General features: G+C 35.1%; 1 protein-coding gene across 2 annotated transcripts in view; it reads left to right on the forward strand.

The window, feature by feature from the left end:
• Positions 1-19,524, forward strand: part of TRAPPC8 (trafficking protein particle complex subunit 8) — an 85,450-nt gene that overhangs the window by 47,755 nt on the left and 18,171 nt on the right. For both annotated transcript variants that reach the window (XM_043888920.1, XM_043888919.1), the window contains exons 14-24: positions 2,491-2,599; positions 4,039-4,233; positions 4,657-4,787; positions 5,647-5,721; positions 6,206-6,332; positions 8,384-8,538; positions 13,188-13,630; positions 15,444-15,591; positions 16,721-16,817; positions 18,858-18,926; positions 19,017-19,072. In XM_043888920.1, the coding sequence (XP_043744855.1) occupies positions 2,491-2,599; positions 4,039-4,233; positions 4,657-4,787; positions 5,647-5,721; positions 6,206-6,332; positions 8,384-8,538; positions 13,188-13,630; positions 15,444-15,591; positions 16,721-16,817; positions 18,858-18,926; positions 19,017-19,072 (1,605 nt within the window). The remainder of the gene's footprint in view (positions 1-2,490; positions 2,600-4,038; positions 4,234-4,656; positions 4,788-5,646; positions 5,722-6,205; positions 6,333-8,383; positions 8,539-13,187; positions 13,631-15,443; positions 15,592-16,720; positions 16,818-18,857; positions 18,927-19,016; positions 19,073-19,524) is intronic.

A 19,524-nucleotide genomic window follows, 5' to 3' on the forward strand; every position in this document is an offset into this window, starting at 1 on the left:
TTACATTTGTCATTATTTTCAGCATAACTCATTTTCAGTACTATCTAGTAAGAGTCTTACAAATGGTTTTATTAGACTACATATAATTATCTTTCATAATAAAATGCAGCAGACTAGGCTTTTTGGTCATAAATCTGAGTTATATTGCCCTTCTACAGTTCTCATAAAAGAGAATTTTAATATTACAGTAAACATTTGATTTGTGGCTGTATTTGGAATCTTAAAAAATACCACGAGCTTTTGGGACTGTTTTCTTATGTATTTTTGAATTATAAGTGGCTTTACAGCATTTGGGTTATTGTACCATTCTTTGGAAAAGTACATTCCTCTCAATTTCCTATGGAAAATGAGTAGGTATGGATCTGTGAGAGGTAGACATTACTTTGATGTAATGCAGAAAAATTAATAGGAAGAAAAAATATTTCACTGGACAGGAGGATAGCAAATTTAAAGCATTATTTTGTGGACAGAATGGAAAGTTGTAATTTTTTCCTCAGGGTCCATGAATAGTAAATAGTTTATCTGTCCTGCAGAATATAATTACCCTTTTTTACTTTATTAATTTGAAACCATATGGGTAAGAATTTTGGCAGATAGAATGCTAAAATGAGTCTTGGGGAGGGGGGATCGGGATGGGGAATACATGTAAATCCATGGCTGATTCATGTCAATGTATGACAAAAACCACTACAATATTGTAAACTAATTAGCCTCCAACTAATAAAAATAAATGAAAAAAAAATAAATAAAATGAGTCTAGGAAGTAAAACACATAGAAAAATAGTATTTGGAGCTTTAGCATCCAGAGAGAACTAATTTGCTGAGTAACCTTAAGGAGATTTTCTTGGACCAAAATAAATATATCTAAAGTTCTTCCTCGTAAAATTTTATGACTCATATATTAAGTAAAAGCATCACTATGAACAAAGCTAGTGGAGGTGATGGAATTCCAGTTGAGCTATTTCGAATCCTGAAAGATGATGCTGTGAAATTGCTGCACTCAATATGCCAGCAAATTTGGAAAACTCAGCAGTGGCCACAGGACTGGAAAAGGTCAGTTTTCATTCCAGTCCAAAAGAAAGGCAATGCTAAAGAATGCTCAAACTACCGCACAATTGTGCTCATCTCACATGCTAGTAAAGTAATGCTCAAAATTCTCTAAGCCAGTCTTCGGCAGTATGTGAACCGTGAACTTCCAGATGTGCAAGCTGGTTTTAGAAAAGGCAGAGGAACCAGAGATCAAATTGCCAACATCCGCTGGATCATTGAAAAAGCAAGAGAGTTTCAGAAAAACATCTATTTCTGCTTTAGTGACTATGCCAAAGCCTTTGTGTGGATCACCACAAACTGTGGAAAATTCTTCAAGAGATGGGAATACCAGACCACTTGACCTGCCTCTTGAGAAACCTGTATGCAGGACAGGAAGCAATAGTTAGAACTGGACTTGGAACAACAGACTGGTTCCAAATAGGAAAAGGAGTATGTCAAGGCTGTATATTGTCACCCTGCTTATTTAACTTATATGCAAAGTACATCATGATAAACGCTGGGCTGGAAGAAGCACAAGCTGGAATCAAGATTGCCAGGAGAAATATCAATAACCTCAGATATGCAGATGACATATGCACCCTTATGGCAGAAAGTGAAGAGGAACTAAAAAGCCTCTTGATGAAAGTGAAAGAGGAGAGTGAAAAAGTTGGCTTAAAGCTCAACATTCAGAAAACTAAGATCATGGCATCCAGTCCCAACACTTCATGGGAAATAGATGGGGAAACCGTGGAAGCAGTGTCAGACTTTATTTTTGGGGGCTCCAAAATCACTGCAGATGGTGACTGCAGCCGTGAAATGAAAAGCCGCTTACTCCTTGGAAGGAAAGTTATGACCAACCTAGATAGCATATTGAAAAGCAGAGACATTACTGTGCCAGCTAGTCAAGGCTATGGTATTTCCAGTGGTCATATATGGATGTGAGAGTTGGACTGTGAAGAAAGCTGAGCACCGAAAAATTGATGCTTTTGAACTGTGGTGTTGGAGAAGACTCTTGAGAGTCCCTTGGACTGCAAGGAGATCCAACCAGTCCATCCTAAAGGAGATCAGTCCTGGGTGTTCATTAGAAAGACTGATGCTGAAGCTGAAACTCCAATACTTTGGCCACCTGATGCGAAGAGTTGACTCATTGGAAAAGACCCTGGTGCTGGGAGGGATTAGAGGCAGGAGGAGAAGGGGACGACAGAGAATGAGATGGCTGGATGGCATCACCGACTCGATGGACATGAATTTGAGTAAGCTCCGGGAGTTGGTGATGGACAGGGAGGACTGGCGTGCTGCGATTCGTGGGGTTGCAAAGAGTCAGACACGACTGAGTGACTGAACTGAACTGAGTGATTCTTAATATTCTTTCTTAGCATGCCTTTAACAGCTTGTGTATTAAAAATGAGGACAGATGAGAGTTCTCTCAGAAATTCCTTTCGTCTTTTGTGTCTCTCTCAGAATGTGAGTCAGCTCTCCCCAGATGGCCCTTTACCGCAGCTTCCTTTGCCATACATTAACAGTTCAGCAACCCGGGTTTTCTTTGGCCATGACAGACGACCAGCAGATGGTTAGTAAAGTTTAATTTGGCTTTGTTACCTAGTGACTTTTTCTTTGGAGTTATTTCATCTTTTTCCACTAAAAAATAATATGTAATTGTTAAAGAATATTTGAAAGTAAACAACTATACCATATCATCTTGTCATCCTGCCACTTGAACCTACTACTTTGGTGCTTTTCCTTCCAGCTTTAAAATCTAAAAACAGTAACAACAAAATAGCTGTATGTATCATGACTTTTCTCACATAATATAAAGAAATTCTCATACAGATTATATAATCTTGATAAACATTTTTAATGGTTGTAATGCATTCAATGGATATAAAGTATTTTGATATTTGCTATATGGTGTCCATCTTCTTTGATTATATGAAATCTAAGTTGTAAGGGACATATTTGTGGATGAATCTTAACATTTTATTATGGAAAATTTCAAGTGTACACAGATGCAACGAACAGTTGCCAATATAATGGCTGTTCTTGTTCTGAGACTTTTTTAAAATTCAGGATTATTTCCTTAGCATTGAGCTTTAGAATGGCAATACTGGGCCAAAAGTTTAAATATATTAAAGGTCTTTATGCATGTTAAACTTTGTAATTCTAAGTCTTTTTAATTGGAGCTTAGTATGTTTCTTTTTGAGAGCTAATTTAGTATTTTATTTAAAATATTTATCAGGGTACGTGTAGCAGCATTGTTTTTAGTAGTAAACAAATGAAACAGAATGAATTGATAGATTTTGGTACCTTCATATATTGGTTTCATGCTGTAGGATGTGAGTGAATGAGTTCTGTATACTTCAGTGTGGATAATACCACAACATAAAGTTGAGTGAAAAAAGTTGCAGAAGGATGAATCAAAAGTTATTTCATTTATATAAATTTCAAACATATAAGCTAGTTCTATGAGCTGTTTATATACACACTCATATTTGATAAAGTGAAAACAAAAATTATGAATGTGCATGCTACAACTTTGGAATAGCTCTGGGAAGAATTGGTACCAGTGGAAGAGATGAAGAAGAGAGAATTGGGGAAGGTGAGATAGAGGAAATCAGCTTCATCTGTAACATTTATTGTATTTTTTTAATAAAATTTAGTTTCTTATAACAAAGTTGACATTTCTTAAATTTTGATACACAAGTATTTGTTATAATATTTTCCATGTTTTGTCCGTATGTTTGAAGTATTTCATATAAAATTGTGGGCACTAAGAAAATATATTCTGTCAGAGTCAGAAGGAAAAGGGCATCAGTATTACAAGTTGAGTTCCAATTAGGCTACAATTAGTAAGAGAATATTTTTCTCTCAGATAAAATTGAAAATAGGCAAGAATGGTATATGTATTTATTTGGATACCTTAGATTTTTATTTAAAATATATTTCATTTGAGGACAGGTGTTAATAAATATGTATATTTAATAGTGACACTTTTCTTTTTTTTTTTTTAAGGTGAAAAGCAAGCAGCTACTCATGTAAGTCTTGATCAAGAATATGACTCTGAATCCTCTCAGCAGTGGCGCGAACTTGAGGAACAAGTGGTGTCGGTGGTCAACAGAGGAGTCCTTCCACCCAATTTCCATCCCACACAGTATTGTTTGAACAGTTATTCAGATAACTCAAGGTTTCCCCTTGCAGTTGTGGAAGGTGATACACTTGAATTTTTATTCATGGTTTTTTACTTGTTTGTTTTGCTTACAGCGTATTCACAGTAATTTTTTGCATGCCAAATATGACTGGAGGCTGAGGATACAAAAGTAAATTGAGTACTTATTACTTAGTGAGCTGCATTTATAAAACCAAGCAGTGGGGACTTTAATACAGGAATATTCAATGTGCTTTTGGAATGTAGAAGGGAGAATGACAAAGAGTACAGAAAAATTATGGGGGAAATCTTCTAAGGAAGGTAATTTCAAAACTGTATCCTGAATAAATGCACATTTACAAAGTGATAAAAGACAGTCTAGGCAGAAATGCAGAGCTTTGAAAACAAGGTATGTTCAGAGAATTGAAGCATATGGTGATGTGTAGGGTTTATTAAAATTACTAATTAAGGCTTTTCTTTTACAGAACCAATAACAGTGGAAGTGGCTTTTAGAAACCCTTTGAAAGTTCCACTTTTGTTGACTGATTTGTCATTGCTCTGGAAGTTTCAACCTAAATATGTCAGTGGAAAGGATAATGAAGAAGTTAAAGAACTAGTAAGTTGTTAAAAGGTATTTGTAATAAGCATGTTTCAGTAATAGTCTAACAAATGCTGTAATAACATTTCAGCAGTTTCTGTTCAGGAAGCTGAACTTACTCTTTTCTTATGCTTATTTTCCCTCATTACAAAATGTATGATAATATGCTTATTGTTGAAAATTAAGAATATAGAATTTTTCCTTGTGATGAGAACACTTGGGATTTTCTCTCAATAACTTTCTTATATCACATGCAGCAATATTAATTATATTTATTATGCTTTACATTGTTTCTTATATGTTATAACTGGAAGTTTATACCTTTTGATTGCTTTTATCCAGTTGCTCCTCTCCCCACCTCCTACCTCTGATAACCACACATTAGTCTCTTTTTCCATGAGGTTGTTCATTTGTTCTGTGTTTTTGAAGTACAGTTGACTTAAAACTCTACATTAGTTCCTGATACACAACCCAGTGGTTCGCTATTTCTTTGCATTTCAAAAGGATCACCATAAGTCTAGTTTTTGTCTGTCATCATTCAAAGATGTTACAGAGTTATTGACTATATTCCCCACTTTGTACACTTCTTGTGACTCATTTACTTTGTAAGTGGGAGTTTGTACTGTTAAATTGCACTCACCTATTTCTTTCTTCCCCCCAGCCCCTCCCCTCTGACAACTATCTGTTTCTTCTCTGTATCTATAACTGTTTCTGTTTCATTATGTTGTTCACTTTGTGTATTGCTTAGCACATAGTAAAAACCTAATAAATGCTAACTATAGCTATTGTCATTGTTGCTAAGTGTTGATATGTAGCAGTGTTAATAATCTGATACTTTATTCATTAGAATGTATATTTTACATAATTTACTTTTCAGGTAAAAGGTGAACCTGAAATGATCGGAACTGAAGTTATTTCAGAATTCTTAATTAATAGTGAAGAATCTAAAGTGGTAATTACTTTATTACTTTTCTGTCACACCTTTCTAAAAGTAAGATGACAACAGATTTTTAAAGCCTGTGTATTTAGTTTGTTTTCTAGTTTTCTTAAAAATTAAGATTTATCATCTTAGGAGACTGGAATTACATAGAAGGAAATAGGTTGGGAAAGTAGGTTTGCAGTGGTTTTTAGTTTGTTAATTTCCTAAGAAGCCTGGTGAAAAAAGGTTTTGCTTTCTTTGTGGGTTGAGTGTTTTAATTTCATATGATATTTGGTTGGCCAGAATATCTTGGTTTTTATTAAAAGTTGTGATGCCTATAGTTACTGAGTTTAGAAAGTTTCTTTTGAAGAAAATGCTTTCCAGTAGGAGAAATCAATTGAGAATTAAGTAAATTTAGGTCTGAGCTTTTATTTCTGTAATATTACAGAATTTAGGTGTTGCACTATTTAAGATATTGTGAAAACAGGTAATAAGAGTGACTTAAATATCTCCACAGGCAAGGCTAAAGCTCTTTCCCCATCACATAGGGGAGCTGCATATTCTGGGAGTTGTGTATAATCTTGGCACCATTCAGGGCTCTGTGGCAGTAGATGGCATTGGTGCTCTTCCTGGATGTCACACAGGTAAAGTTATAGCATTGCTGAACAATTAGGAGCTAATAAGTAAATCTCCTTAGAATAAATTGAGAAATGAGCTATTTTAAAATTAGGTTTAAAGTACCTTTAATAAAGACATTTAATCAGATGAAAGAATGAATAATTTGGATTATTTTTAACTCTGCCATTGCTTAAAAAAAACAACTTTATTCCCTTCTGATGTATTTTTGATAGTTCTGTGGTTCTACCCTATGTATTTTTCTTCTTTGTTACTGATCCACATTTAGTAAATTCTAAATTAATGTATTCTAACCATTGGTTGAGATGTCTGCTGCCAGTACAAAGGTTGACTAGGATAGTCTCTTTTTTTTGAATATTTATAAAAACATAGAGTGAACCAAGGACCAGTGTTTTCACATCCCTGAATGTGAAATGACATAAAATTCTGTCTTCTGTTTTGTAAAAAGAGAAGGGTTTAGAATTACGCTGGTATTCTTCGTTCCCCAGAATTGGTAGGTTTTACAAATTTTTGAAGAGTAAAACTACCAGATACATGTTTAACACAGCTTGCCTTTTTTTCCCCTTTAATTTCAGGAAACCATTCTCATATTATTTTGTAATAATTATATGTTGCTATTTGAGTTTAAGTTGACAAGACTAGAGAGAGGATTTACTATAAAATTCCTCACTTCTGTCTCTTCATTTTAATAGCTGTCTATTTTTAACAAATTAATAGTCAGCAGACTTGAGTTTAGCATTTATAAAAGCTGATTATTAATATTGAAAAATCTTTTGGGACCCTTGGAAAATCTATTGGTTCTTTTAAAATTTAGTTTGAAATTTCTCCTTGCTTGCATATCTAGGGTAATTTAGTAAAACATTTTTTGGGAACGTATACCGAAATAGAATGAATCCATAAGAATTCAAAAATTTTAAAACAAAAAATTGCCACTAAATGTATAGTATTCTGCATTTTACTACTACATGTATAATTCTTGCTTGACAAACACCAGAGAAGATGCTTTTACAAATAATACTGCTAATTTTTAAATATTTTAAGTAAGTTAGCTGAGTGTTAAAAACTTTTTGAAGCTTCTTTCCTTCCCCACTAACCTATGATTTTAATTTTGTACCACAAAGTTATGATTGTCAATAAATTATAGCTAATTACTTCATTAAGGTACCAAATATATGCATTAATAAATAGTTTATAAATTTTTTATGATGTTAGTGGGAGAAGACCATGACTTAACTATTAAATTGTACCTTATAGTAGAATTTGAGTGAGGTTTTAGTGTAAAATGCTAATAGGGATCTGGGTCAAATGAGGTAATGGAAATGCTACCTTGTACGTCTGGTCTGGGCAAATCACAGTGATCTTCTGCATATTAAAGGTTCTAAGTATTCCTGCTAAGAGGGAAATGGCAACCCACTCCAGTACACTTGCTTGGAAAATCTCATGGACGGAGGAGCCTGGTAGGCTACAGTCCATGGGGTCACAAAGAGTTGGACGTGACTGAGCGATAGGTTCTAAGTATTCCTGCAGGAAATACAGTTGTCTGCCTTCGCTGTTTTCACACCTACATGCAATGTGTGGAAGCTTTTGGGGAAGAGCTCACATGCATATTAAATAAGTTTAATTTTGAGAAAGCTATGTATATTATAATTTGCTTTGTGTAGTTTATTGAGAAGGTACAGTTAAGTCTGTTGAGAAAGTATATTTATAATCCAGAAATAATTCAGATTAGTATATATATTTGAATACGAGTAGCTGTTCTGTCAGATAGATCTTTTTGGTTGATTATAGGTTTCAGAAACTTTCCATTTGATGATGTGCAGTCCTTCTGCAAAGTAAGTAAATCCTAAGAAAATGAGAAATTAAAGCAGCATGCAGTAGTAGATGTGGTTAAGCATGAACATAAAATATGCTTAGTTCTTTGCTTAACCATGTTAATTGGTAATTGTCTAGAGTTCTTCTAGAAATAATCTGAAACATACAGTACTCATATATTCAGACTAACTTGATGTCAGTTAACTTATCAAATTATTTTAGGGCATTGATTGTTTTTTTATTTCAGGAAAACATTCCTTGAGTATGTCAGTCCGAGGGAGACAGGATTTAGAAATCCAAGGTCCTCGACTTAACAACACAAAAGAAGAGAAAACGTCTATTAAATATGGTCCTGATCGACGTCTAGATCCCATAATCACTGAGGAAATGCCACTATTGGAGGTATTTCAGTTTTTAAAATTTCATGGGCTTAATAATTTATCTCTAAGGTGAGGATGATATTTTGGATAGATTAATTTTAGACTTTGTTGATATATTGAAGTGCAGTTTTAAATTCTTGGTAAGCTAATGTTAAATAGATGTAATTCACAAAGACAAGATAATCATGCAAATTGGCATTAAGTGACAGCCAGGTTATAAGATATAATCCTCAAAATATTAATAGAAGTTGCGAAAAAGCTTCTAAAAGAACACTTTGATTGTTATTAAAATCAGTGGCTCTTTCTGGGTAAGATATAAAAATAACATAGGAGTTAATTTTTATAAAATATTTAAGCAGTAGATAAGTGTATGAATAAAAGCAATATTCACTTCACTTTCTTTGTGTCCCACAGTGTCCTGCCTTCATGCAGTCTTTTAGCTGCAAAAGATAGAAATTGATGCTAGGTAGTATTAACCCTCCCCCCCACACACACCTATTACTTAGTTCAAAGGATTTTGGAATAACCTCATGGAAACTATAAAGCATCATAGAACAGTAAGCTCAAGGAATAATAAGGACTCAGCAGCTCCAAGAAATTTGTAAAACCTTTAGAAAGCATTACTTCCTAAATAACTTTTTATTTTATATTGGAGTATAGCCAGTTAACAATGTTGTGATAGTTTCAGGTGGTCAGTAAAGGGACTCAGCCATGCATATACATGTATCTGTTCTCTTCCAAATTCCCCTCCCACAGCCTACTATGTAACATTGAGCAGAGTGCCACGTGCTGTATAGTAGGACCTTATTGGTTATCCATTTTAAATATAGCAGTGTGTACATGTCCATCCCAGACTCCTATTTTGATATGACTTTATTAGTCTTATAACTTCTGGTCTTTGTGCCACTTCATTACAAATATCAAGTGTCTGGGACAGAACTGTGGCCCACCTTGAATCAGGTATCTGACTGAGAGGCAGGCCACTGGCACAGCCATGAAGTGTAAGTGTGAACCCTGGAAGGAAGTTCTTCCTCCTGCATATTCAGATTTCCCTGGAAGGGGAGTTAGAAGCTTAGTCATTCACCATCAGAAAGCGCCAGTGATACCAAACTGATGTTTCTCTTTTCAGACCTTTCCTTGTATATTTGTATATATTTTTAGTAATCATACTGCACATTTTATTTTGTGACTTGCTTTTTGCCTTTATCAACAAAACCTGGTCTTTGTTTTCATTCAGTAAAAATTCTTTCACAGCTGCATAAGGAATGCATTTATTCAGATACGTTATACTGTATTTTAGTCATTTATATATTGATGGGTATGGTTCTGGCTTTTCATCATTACTGACAGTTCTGCAGTAAACATTATGTAATGTTCTGTCCATGCTTTAGTTTAGGCAGGACTTCCCTGTGGCTCAGACGGTAAAGCGTCTTCCTACAATGCAGGAGACCCGGGTTTGATCCCTGGGTTGGGAAGATCCTCTGGAGAAGGAAATGGCAACCCACTCCAGTACTCTTGCCTGGAAAATCCCATGAACGGAGGAGCCTGTTGGGCTACAGTCCATGGGGTCACAAAGAGTCAGACACAACTGAGTCACTTCACTTCACTTAGTTTAGGCTATAGACTTTTAGAAATGGAATTGTTGGATCAATTGTGCAGTGTACCACAGAATTACCTTTAGCAAGCCTCTCAGAATTGACACTTTTCCTTCAGAATGAGAGCGCCATTGCCTCGTGCCAGTGCCATACTGGATACTATCATGTTTTTATTTTTGTTTTTTTTTTTGAACTTTTGTAAATCAGACTGGTGAAAAATGGCATTTCTTTGGTAACTGATAAGGTTGGTTAGTCTTCATTTTTTTTTGTCCGTGTGATTTTTTCTTCTGTAAGTCCATATGATGCCTTTTAATTGGGTGTTACTTCCTTTTTCTCATTGGATGATTTTATGGGTACTAATCCTATACTTATAGTGGTGGGAAAGGTAACATGCTCATGAAAATGGTGGTATCTGTTGGTGTTGAGCAAAAGGTATTGTTGAGCTGCTTATTTTCTGCCCAGATTTTACACTTGCTTAATTATGTTGCAGACTTCCCAGGTGGCTCAGTGGTAAAGAGTCCACCTCCCAAGTATGAGAACACGGGTTTGATCCCTGGGTTGGGAAGATCCCCTGAAGAACGAAATGGCAAGCCACTCCATTCTTGCCTGGAGAATCCCATGGACAGAGCAGCCCGACAGGCTGCAGTCCATGGGGTCTCAGCAGAGTCAGACATGACTTGGTGACTAAATAGCAACAACAATTATGTTGCATTTAAAGAGCTGTATGGGGGATTCCCTGGTGGCTCGTGGTGAAGAATCCGCCTGTCAATGCAGGATACACAACAACGATAATAATAATAATAAAGAGATGTGTAGGGCAAGTAGAAGACGTACAGACTGATGTCAGTACTCATTTCTGGTTAATAAATACTTGCACATACTTTATCTTTCATCTGGCAGTTTTCATCATTTAAGATTTTTTTAACTTAGTTAAGAGAACTTCCATTATATTTGAATGAGTAATAGTATACCTTAATATTAGTAAAAAATTCATGGAATATTCCCATTCCTAATATCATATGTCAGAAATATTTCATAGAGTTTGAAGTGTTTTAAGGGAGTAGTGAAAGAAGTAATCAGTCTACAACATCTGATGAAAGTCTCTTAATCAAAACAAGAGTGAGCATGAAAATTACTGAAGCTGAGAAAAGATGAAAATTTAAGTGCCGTGTGTTAACTGTCACGTGTGTGGCATGCTGAAAGCATACAGCTGTGAGCTGTATCTACTGATTAGAAATATTTTGTTTTTAAGTTCTATTGGAGAAAAAACAGTGTCATTGCAAAACTTTTTCTTCCTTATTAATTTTTTTTACATTTCATTGGAAAAAAGTTTTACATAGAAAAGTAGAAAGAAGAGCAGGCCCTTCAGGTTCTCTCTGTAGGCAGTGTGTTGTGTATATGACATTTATTCAACCAGACTTGCCTATCATGTCAGATCACTTGATGTTACAGATGAAATCACAATGACTAGCCTTATGTGTATCATTTTTACTTTATATGCCTATCACACATCTTGAGGAGTAATTAGTGGAAGTGAAAGTCCTGTTTCTTGGTCTTATTTTCCGTTAAAATTTGAAGCTGTTTAAAACATCAACTTTTTATGAGGACTTTTAGCAGAAATGCATTTGAAGTAAAGGCTAGATATACTGGTTCTCCTTAGAGTCAGCATAGTCTATTTAGTAAAACCTTATTCTGAAGATATATACACAGTATCCTACATACGGTTTATCACTGGTCCTATTCTATCACCCTTCCCGTTCTACCCATGCCTTACCCGTGGTATCTGGGTATCTGTGTGTTTCAGTGCATCTTTACAGTACTCTTACTTCACTGGTTACTCCTGCGGTTGTTTTTGATGTAACAATTCCAAAATTGATATTCCTTCACAAATTTTAGCTTATTTGATATTGGCTAATGAGTACATTATCTGTGTTTTCAGTATAATGTTATGCTTAGTTTATTTTTTCCTAACTTCTTAACCTGTGTTTTGGATTTCTGCATTAATCCCTTATTTTCTCGTGTCCATTTTTGAAGCTTCTCATTTCCCCTGATTTTATCTGATTCCTTAAGAATTTGGCCAGAATGAAGTCGTATTCAAACTTAGATTGAAAGACACAGATGTTTCCACTGGACTTTGATAACTCCTTTGGGACAGCCAGCTATAACTTTACTCTTTATCCTCTTATTCCTCCTTTCTTTGATTCTGTCAGAGTACTTCTGACATTTATGCTTGTGGATCTTTTAAATGTGGATCTTTTAAACTTACTGGATGATTTTGTTAGTCCATATTTCCAACTCTTTAGTACTGGTCGACAGTCCCTATCTGAAATCCTGAGGCCAGGCATGTGTTCAAAGTCTTTTTTTTTTTTTTTTTTTTTAATTTTTAGAAATCACACATATGCATGTGTGTTTTTATCATCTACATTTTGTGACCCCTGTTGGGTTTGTGGCAGCACCGGTTATCAAGCACATTAACATAGCTTGAATGAACCACATGAATATCGCACAAAATGGGAAAGGCTATAAAGAGTCTCCATTAGTCAGATCAGGTTTCCCTCACACATTGGGTTATGGAAACCCTGAGGATACTCAGAGATGCCAGGTTTAAAAATTATGGATGTGGAATCATGCTTCTGTATGTTCTCCTCTTTTCAGACCTATTGTGCATCGCTTCATTTTAATGATGTATGGATAAATAGATAAGCTACTTTTTAAGTTGACAGTGTTAGGGACTCTTCAACTGATAACTGTTCATGTAATCATGTTAAATTACTTATAGCTTGTCTTAACCATAATCTACACAGTTGTGAAAATTTTGCTGGTGGCCCTCGAGTTGTTGACATTGTACCTTTAATATGTAACTCTGAAATCTGCTACTGAGTAACATTGGTCTCTGTCTTATCCCTCTTTTTAAAAATGGAGTTCTTAATAACCACATACACAGGGAGATATCAAAGAGAATGAATAAAATACTTGTAACCCTGTAGTAAAGAAATAACAGCATCTTAAAGTGTTATTCAGTAGAGTTCAGAATTTTTAACAGACAATATAATAATATTTTTTCCCTCCAATGCAGGTGTTCTTTATACATTTTCCTACAGGGCTCCTCTGTGGAGAAATCCGAAAAGCCTATGTAGAATTTGTCAATGTCAGCAAATGTCCTCTTACTGGATTGAAGGTTGTTTCTAAACGTCCAGAGTTCTTTACCTTTGGTGGTAACACAGCTGTTCTGACACCGCTGAGTCCCTCGGCTTCTGAGAACTGTAGTGCTTACAAGACTGTTGTGACAGACTCTACCTCTGTGTGTACAGCACTTGTATCATCAGCTTCTTCTGTGGACTTTGGCATTGGCATAGGAAGTCAGCCAGAGGTGATTTCTGTTCCCCTTCCTGACACTGTTCTTCTACCTGGAGCTTCAGTTCAGCTACCAATGTGGTTACGTGGGCCAGATGAAGAAGGTGTCCATGAAATTAACTTTTTGTTTTACTATGAAAGCATTAAAAAGCAGCCTAAAATACGGTGAGTATTATAAAATTTTTTAGATTTAACCTCTGCATTGAGGATACATATATATGAAAAAAGTGAAAGTGTTGGTTGCTCAGTGGTGTTCAACTCTTTGCGACCCCAAGGACTGTATGTAGCCCACTAGGCTCCTTTGTGCATGGAATTCTCCAGGCGTGAATACTGGAGTGAGTTAGCCACTCCCTTCTCCAGGGGATCTTCCTGACCCAGGGATCTAAGCTGGGTCTCTTACATTGCAGGCAGATTCTTTATCATCTGAGCCATCGGGAAAGTATATACCCATTCAAATAAACATTTTATTATTTGTTAACATATGTCATTGTTTACTAAGAAATTACCCTTATCCAAATTATGCATGAAATTTTTATCTGAGGTTGTCCCTAATCTGAGTAGCCAAAAGTGGAAAAAAATTAAGCTACATTAATCTTTTTCATGCTTCTTTCTGTAAACTTCATGGTTTTTTGATACAGCTAAGTACTATGGTCAGAGTTACCACATAATAATAAAATTCACAGGTACCATGAATTAAGAGTGTCATTTGTATATGAAGACAGGTTGCCTGCAGTCATCCTTTTTAAAGAAAATTATTTTAACTTTTCTTTTCTCTAGCCCTCCTCTGCCTCCCCAAATTTATGTGTTTGCAGAGCAAGTAATTTGAGTGGTGGTATGGGTATCTCTGAAGAAATTAAAACACAAGGAGCTGTAGCTTGTATATTTGCACAACAGTATTTCGTGCTAATCCCATTGTCATTTCTACAGAATTAACTTGGAATAGTTGTGCTACTTTTAAAAATTTATTAACTATTAAAAATATCGTAAAAGGCTTACTATGAGAACAAAAAGATACAATACTTGTAAGGAAAAGTATGTTGTAAGTCCTCAGTAAATGTTAATTCCCCTTAAGAAGATGAGTCATCTGGCCAAAGCAATTCATTAAGGCTTTGTGGAATGTAGTAGTGGTGAAATGAGCTTCCAAAGAAAGTAAAGATTTCAGAATTTGAATGTCAAAGGGTATAGGCAAAAGAGTAGTGGGTATTCCAGGAAGTAGCTGTATATGTGGATGAAAACTGACAAGTTAGGAGATACAAACTGAATATAGTTAGTTTGGCTACAGTGTAAAATGTGTAAAACGGGAATAAAGATTGAATTGTAAAGCTCTGCCAGGTGAAAGTGTGTAATTTATCAGTACTTGGTCAGCATCCAGTAACTTTGGAACTGTTATCAGAAGAGTCATAATCAAGACATACGGAGAAGGCAGTGGCAGCTCACTCCAGTACTCTCACCTGGAAAATCCCATGGACAGAGGAGCCTGGTAGGCTGCAGCCCATGGGGTCACTAAGAGTCGGACACGACTGAGCGACTTCACTTTCACTTTTCACTTTCATGCATTGGAGAAGGAAATGGCAACCCACTCCAGTGTTCTTGCCTGGAGAATCCCAGGGACGGGGGAGTCTGGTGGGCTGTTGTCTGTGGGGTCGCACAGAGTTGGACACGACTGAACTGACTTAGCAGCAGCAGCAGCAGCATAATCAAGACATAACTATATGATGATTATTTTCAGGTCTGTGCTATGGATGAGTTTGATGAGCAGGGAAAAAGGGAGACTAATAGTTTTCTTCCAAACTGGGAGTAAAGAATTGAACCAAAGTTAGGCTAACTAGATACTCTTACATTATTGTATTTGTCTTTGTTTTTTTAAGAGTATAAATGGTCCTGAGAGTGAATGGGTTTTAAAAGCTTTATTTGGAATTAGAGAATCGTAACTCTGGGAGAGGTTCTTAGATTAAATTTGTAACTTTTACTTCTTTAGTCACAGAATATTAAGACATACTGCAGTCATTTGTACCAGCCGATCTTTGAATGTGCGAGCCACTGTCTGCAGAAGTAATTCTCTTGAAGATGAGGAGGGCAGAGGAGGCAACATGCTAGTCTTTGTGGATGTGGAAAATACCAATACTGTAAGTTGGTTTAAAAATAAACTTTGTTTTTAATAATGAACTTTTTTCCTTCACAAGACAGTATAAGCTAGGAATTTAGGGAGTGTTCATTTTGAATAGAATATAAAAATATCCTACTTCTCAATTTGCTTTTGTGGTTTTATCCTTTAGTGCTTCAAATAAAAGGATCTAGTGGTATTAATATGCTGCATAGTTGTATGATATATAGCCATACATACCAGTAATTCAACCCAAAAGAGATCTTATAAAATGCTTTCTAGTCTCACCATTGAGAACGTCTTTTGATGTAATTAAATTTACAAAGTTCTATTAGAAATTCACATTCAGTAGTAACTTGATAACCCCTCACTTACACATTTCCAACAGTACCATTTCCTTTATATAAAGCATTTCAAACATATTATTTACCATTCCTGTTTATGTACTCTAAATATCAAAATGAAAATCTTGAAGGAAGGGAATGTGATCTTATTAAAATAGAATTTTAGTTCAGATTGATTCAGTTTAGATACCTATTTGAATTGTTATTACTTCTGTAATGTCCTTTTTCTTTCAACTCCATTAATTTGTTAAGGTCACTTTGTTTGGTGATCTTCTCCAAAATCAGTATTTGTAATAGGAAGAATGTCTGGATAATTTGAAATTAGCTCTTGTTAAGGAGAATAAAAAAATTGCATGCAGTTTAAATAAATGTAGTTGATTGTATTTTGGGATTCTGTTCTTTGTTGCTTTTTTGCCTTAAGAATGTGATAGAAAGATGAGAAAAAATAAAATGAGAGTGCTATGGTTTTGATTAAAATTGATAAGAAATAATTTTTGATAAATAACTCAGTATGATAGATTCTAATAACTGAATGCCTTTCAATATTTAAAAATTTGCCACCAGAAGTATATTATAATTAAATCTGTTTCTTGGATAGGTGATGACTTACCTGTTTTCAGAATGTTTGTGGAGGAGTTTAAATAATTGCCATTACTGGCAATTACTGAAATATATAGTGTTAATTTATTTCAGAATAAAAATTGCATTTTATGTTAACTGATAGTGACTTTGGTAGCAGTGTCCTTCTCAGTAAAATATACTAAATTAGTGCTTCTAAATCCTGAATGACTCTCTTCTTTTTGATAGAGTGAAGCAGGTGTGAAGGAATTCCATATAGTACAAGTATCAAGTAGTAGTAAACACTGGAAGTTACAGAAATCTGTAAATCTCTCTGAAAACAAAGGTTTGTGCTTTTTCCCTTTTCAGAATAAATTCTGATATCTTTATTAGTTGACTTTTCTTCAGAACAGTACCACAATGTAATAAGATTATTGGTGCCTTTCTTATAATTAACTTTTTTAAGCATTAAATTGTGCGTTCATTACATTGCATGATTTTTAATGGAACTACTCATCTTAGTCGATGATTTCCCATCTTTTTATTCCACATCTTTTCTATTTGTATATTCTTTTTAAAAAAAAATTCAGTTGTGGGACTTCCCTGGTGGTCTAGTGGTTAAGACTTCACCTTCCACTGCAGGGGGTACAGGTTCAATCCCTGATTGGGGAGCTAAGGTCCCACATGCCTCGTAGCTAAAAAACTAAAACATAAGACTGAAGCAGTACTGTAACAAATTCAATAGCAACTTTCACAAATCGTCTGCCAACAAAAATAAAAATTCAGTTGTAAAATTAGTGCTTGGATACATGGTCACAGTCAAAATTTCAAATAGTACAGAAGCATATAGACTAGTTTCTTGTTTCCTTTACTGTTGGTAAGCTGATTTTTCTGTGTATAATCATACTTGTATGTTGATTGGCTTTTCTGTGTATTTTCAAACCCATATAACACTTAAAAGAACATGCACACTTGTGATACGTATTGTCTAATTGTTTTCCAAAATATTTCTATCATTTTATCATCTTGCCAGTAATATGAGAGTGCTTAGTGCTTGTCAGAATAGATTGAAGCTGGCAAAATGATACTTACTCTTTCTAGAAAGAATTGTACATGTATTTAAAAGATTAAAATAATGTTTTAAACCCTTACCTAGCCTCACAGTAATCCTTAATTTTGGAATTTATACAAAGGAATTAATTCAAAAATATAAGAAGATTCATATATTCAGAGCAGTTTATTGCAGGGTTATGTTTAATAGGGAAAAATCGAATGTATCTTTAATGTGAATTAAGCTACAACTTGTCTTGTCATTAAAATATATAAGCTTTTAAAATGTGTCTGTAATATAGTGGGAAAATGCATCATAGCAAACTGTGTGCATATAATAATATTGATATAAATTATCCACATGAAAAAATACTGATAGGAAATGAAATGATAGAGTGGTGGGGTTGTGTACTCCCTGGCTCCCAGATTCTAAATTTTCAAAATTTCTGTTTATCTGTATGAACATGAATTTCAGAAAGATTTAATCTTACCCTTTTAAAGAATTGAATGAGATTTGCTTCATTGAGAGAAAAGCAAAGATGTTTTCAGTCAGTCAGTTCAGTTGCTGAGTCGTGTCCGACTCTTTGCGACCCCATGGACTGCAGCATGCCAGGCTTCCCTGTCCGTCACCAGCTCCCGGAGCTTGTTCAAACTCTTGTCCATCGAGTTGGTGATGCCATCCAACCATCTCATCCTCTGTCGTCCCTTTGTCCTCTTGCTTTCAATCTTTCCCAGCATCGGGGTCTTTTTTAATGAGTCAGTTCTTCGCATCAGGAGGCCAAAGTTTGGAGTTTCAGCTTCAGCATCAGTCCTTGCAGTGAATATTCAGGACTGATCTCCTTTAGGATGGACTGGTTGGATCTCCTTGCAGTCCAAGGGACTCTCAAGAGTCTTCTCTAGCACCGCAGTTCAAAAGCATCAATTCTTCAGCACTCAGCTTTCTTTATATATAGTCCAACTCTCAACATCCATACATGACTACTGGAAAGACCATAGCTTTGACTATACGGACCTTTGTTGGCAAAGTAATATCTCTGCTTTTGAATATGCTGTCTAGGTTGGTCATAGGTTTTATTCCAAGGAGCAAGCGTGTTTTAATTTCATGACTGCAGTCACCATCTGCAGTGATTTTGGAGCTCAGAAAAATAAAGTCAGCCACTGTTTCCATTGTTTCTCCATCTGTTTGCCATGAAGTGATAGGACCAGATGCCATTAAACATTATTTCTAATGATAAAATGTTTTCCAGTTTGACTATAGAAATCTGAATAATGAACTAGCTTTTACCATGTTACAAATGGAGAAAGATCTTTGAAATTTTCTCTTTTCTTTTCCTAGATGCCAAACTTGCCAGTAGAGAGAAGGGAAAGTTTTGTTTCAAGGCAACACAATGTAAGGAAGATGAAGGTAAATTCATTTTAGTGTCTCGCTTTCTAAAATGATCATTTTCTATTTCATGCCAATGATATGATTAGTTTATTCTCCTCCATTTTTTAGTTACGGAGGCCTCTGAAAAATACACCTTTGCAGATATCATCTTTGGAAATGAACAGGTATGCAAGTAAACCTAATAGCATTTGATATTTAAAGTTATAGTTCTGGAGTATCTTGACTGTTTTGGCAAAACTGTTACCCTAGTAATCTCTAAATTCTTTGGTGGATGAACATGTCAGCTTTGTTGAGTTTTGCAACTTGATGTCATGCCCCCAAGCAAATAAAAATGCTATATGTAATATGCTGTTTTAATTAGTAATTTAACATTAGCTTTCTTTTAGATTGTAAGATACTCAGGAGATAAATTTAGCCCTTGGCATTAAAAAAAAGGAACAGGATTATATGAAAGAACCTATCTATTTGGAAAAGTGGTCATAGTGGAACATACAGATGATGATCCCCTGGATTTGGGAATATCAAACGGTTCTGAGACCCAAATAATAAGCTGTTTGTAATTTTGTTTTTTTGGTAATGGGATAACTGTGAAAATTTTTTGTAATTTTCATAATGA

Source organism: Cervus elaphus, chromosome 27 (assembly GCF_910594005.1).
Source record: "Cervus elaphus chromosome 27, mCerEla1.1, whole genome shotgun sequence".
Classification (NCBI taxonomy): Eukaryota; Metazoa; Chordata; class Mammalia; order Artiodactyla; family Cervidae; genus Cervus; species Cervus elaphus.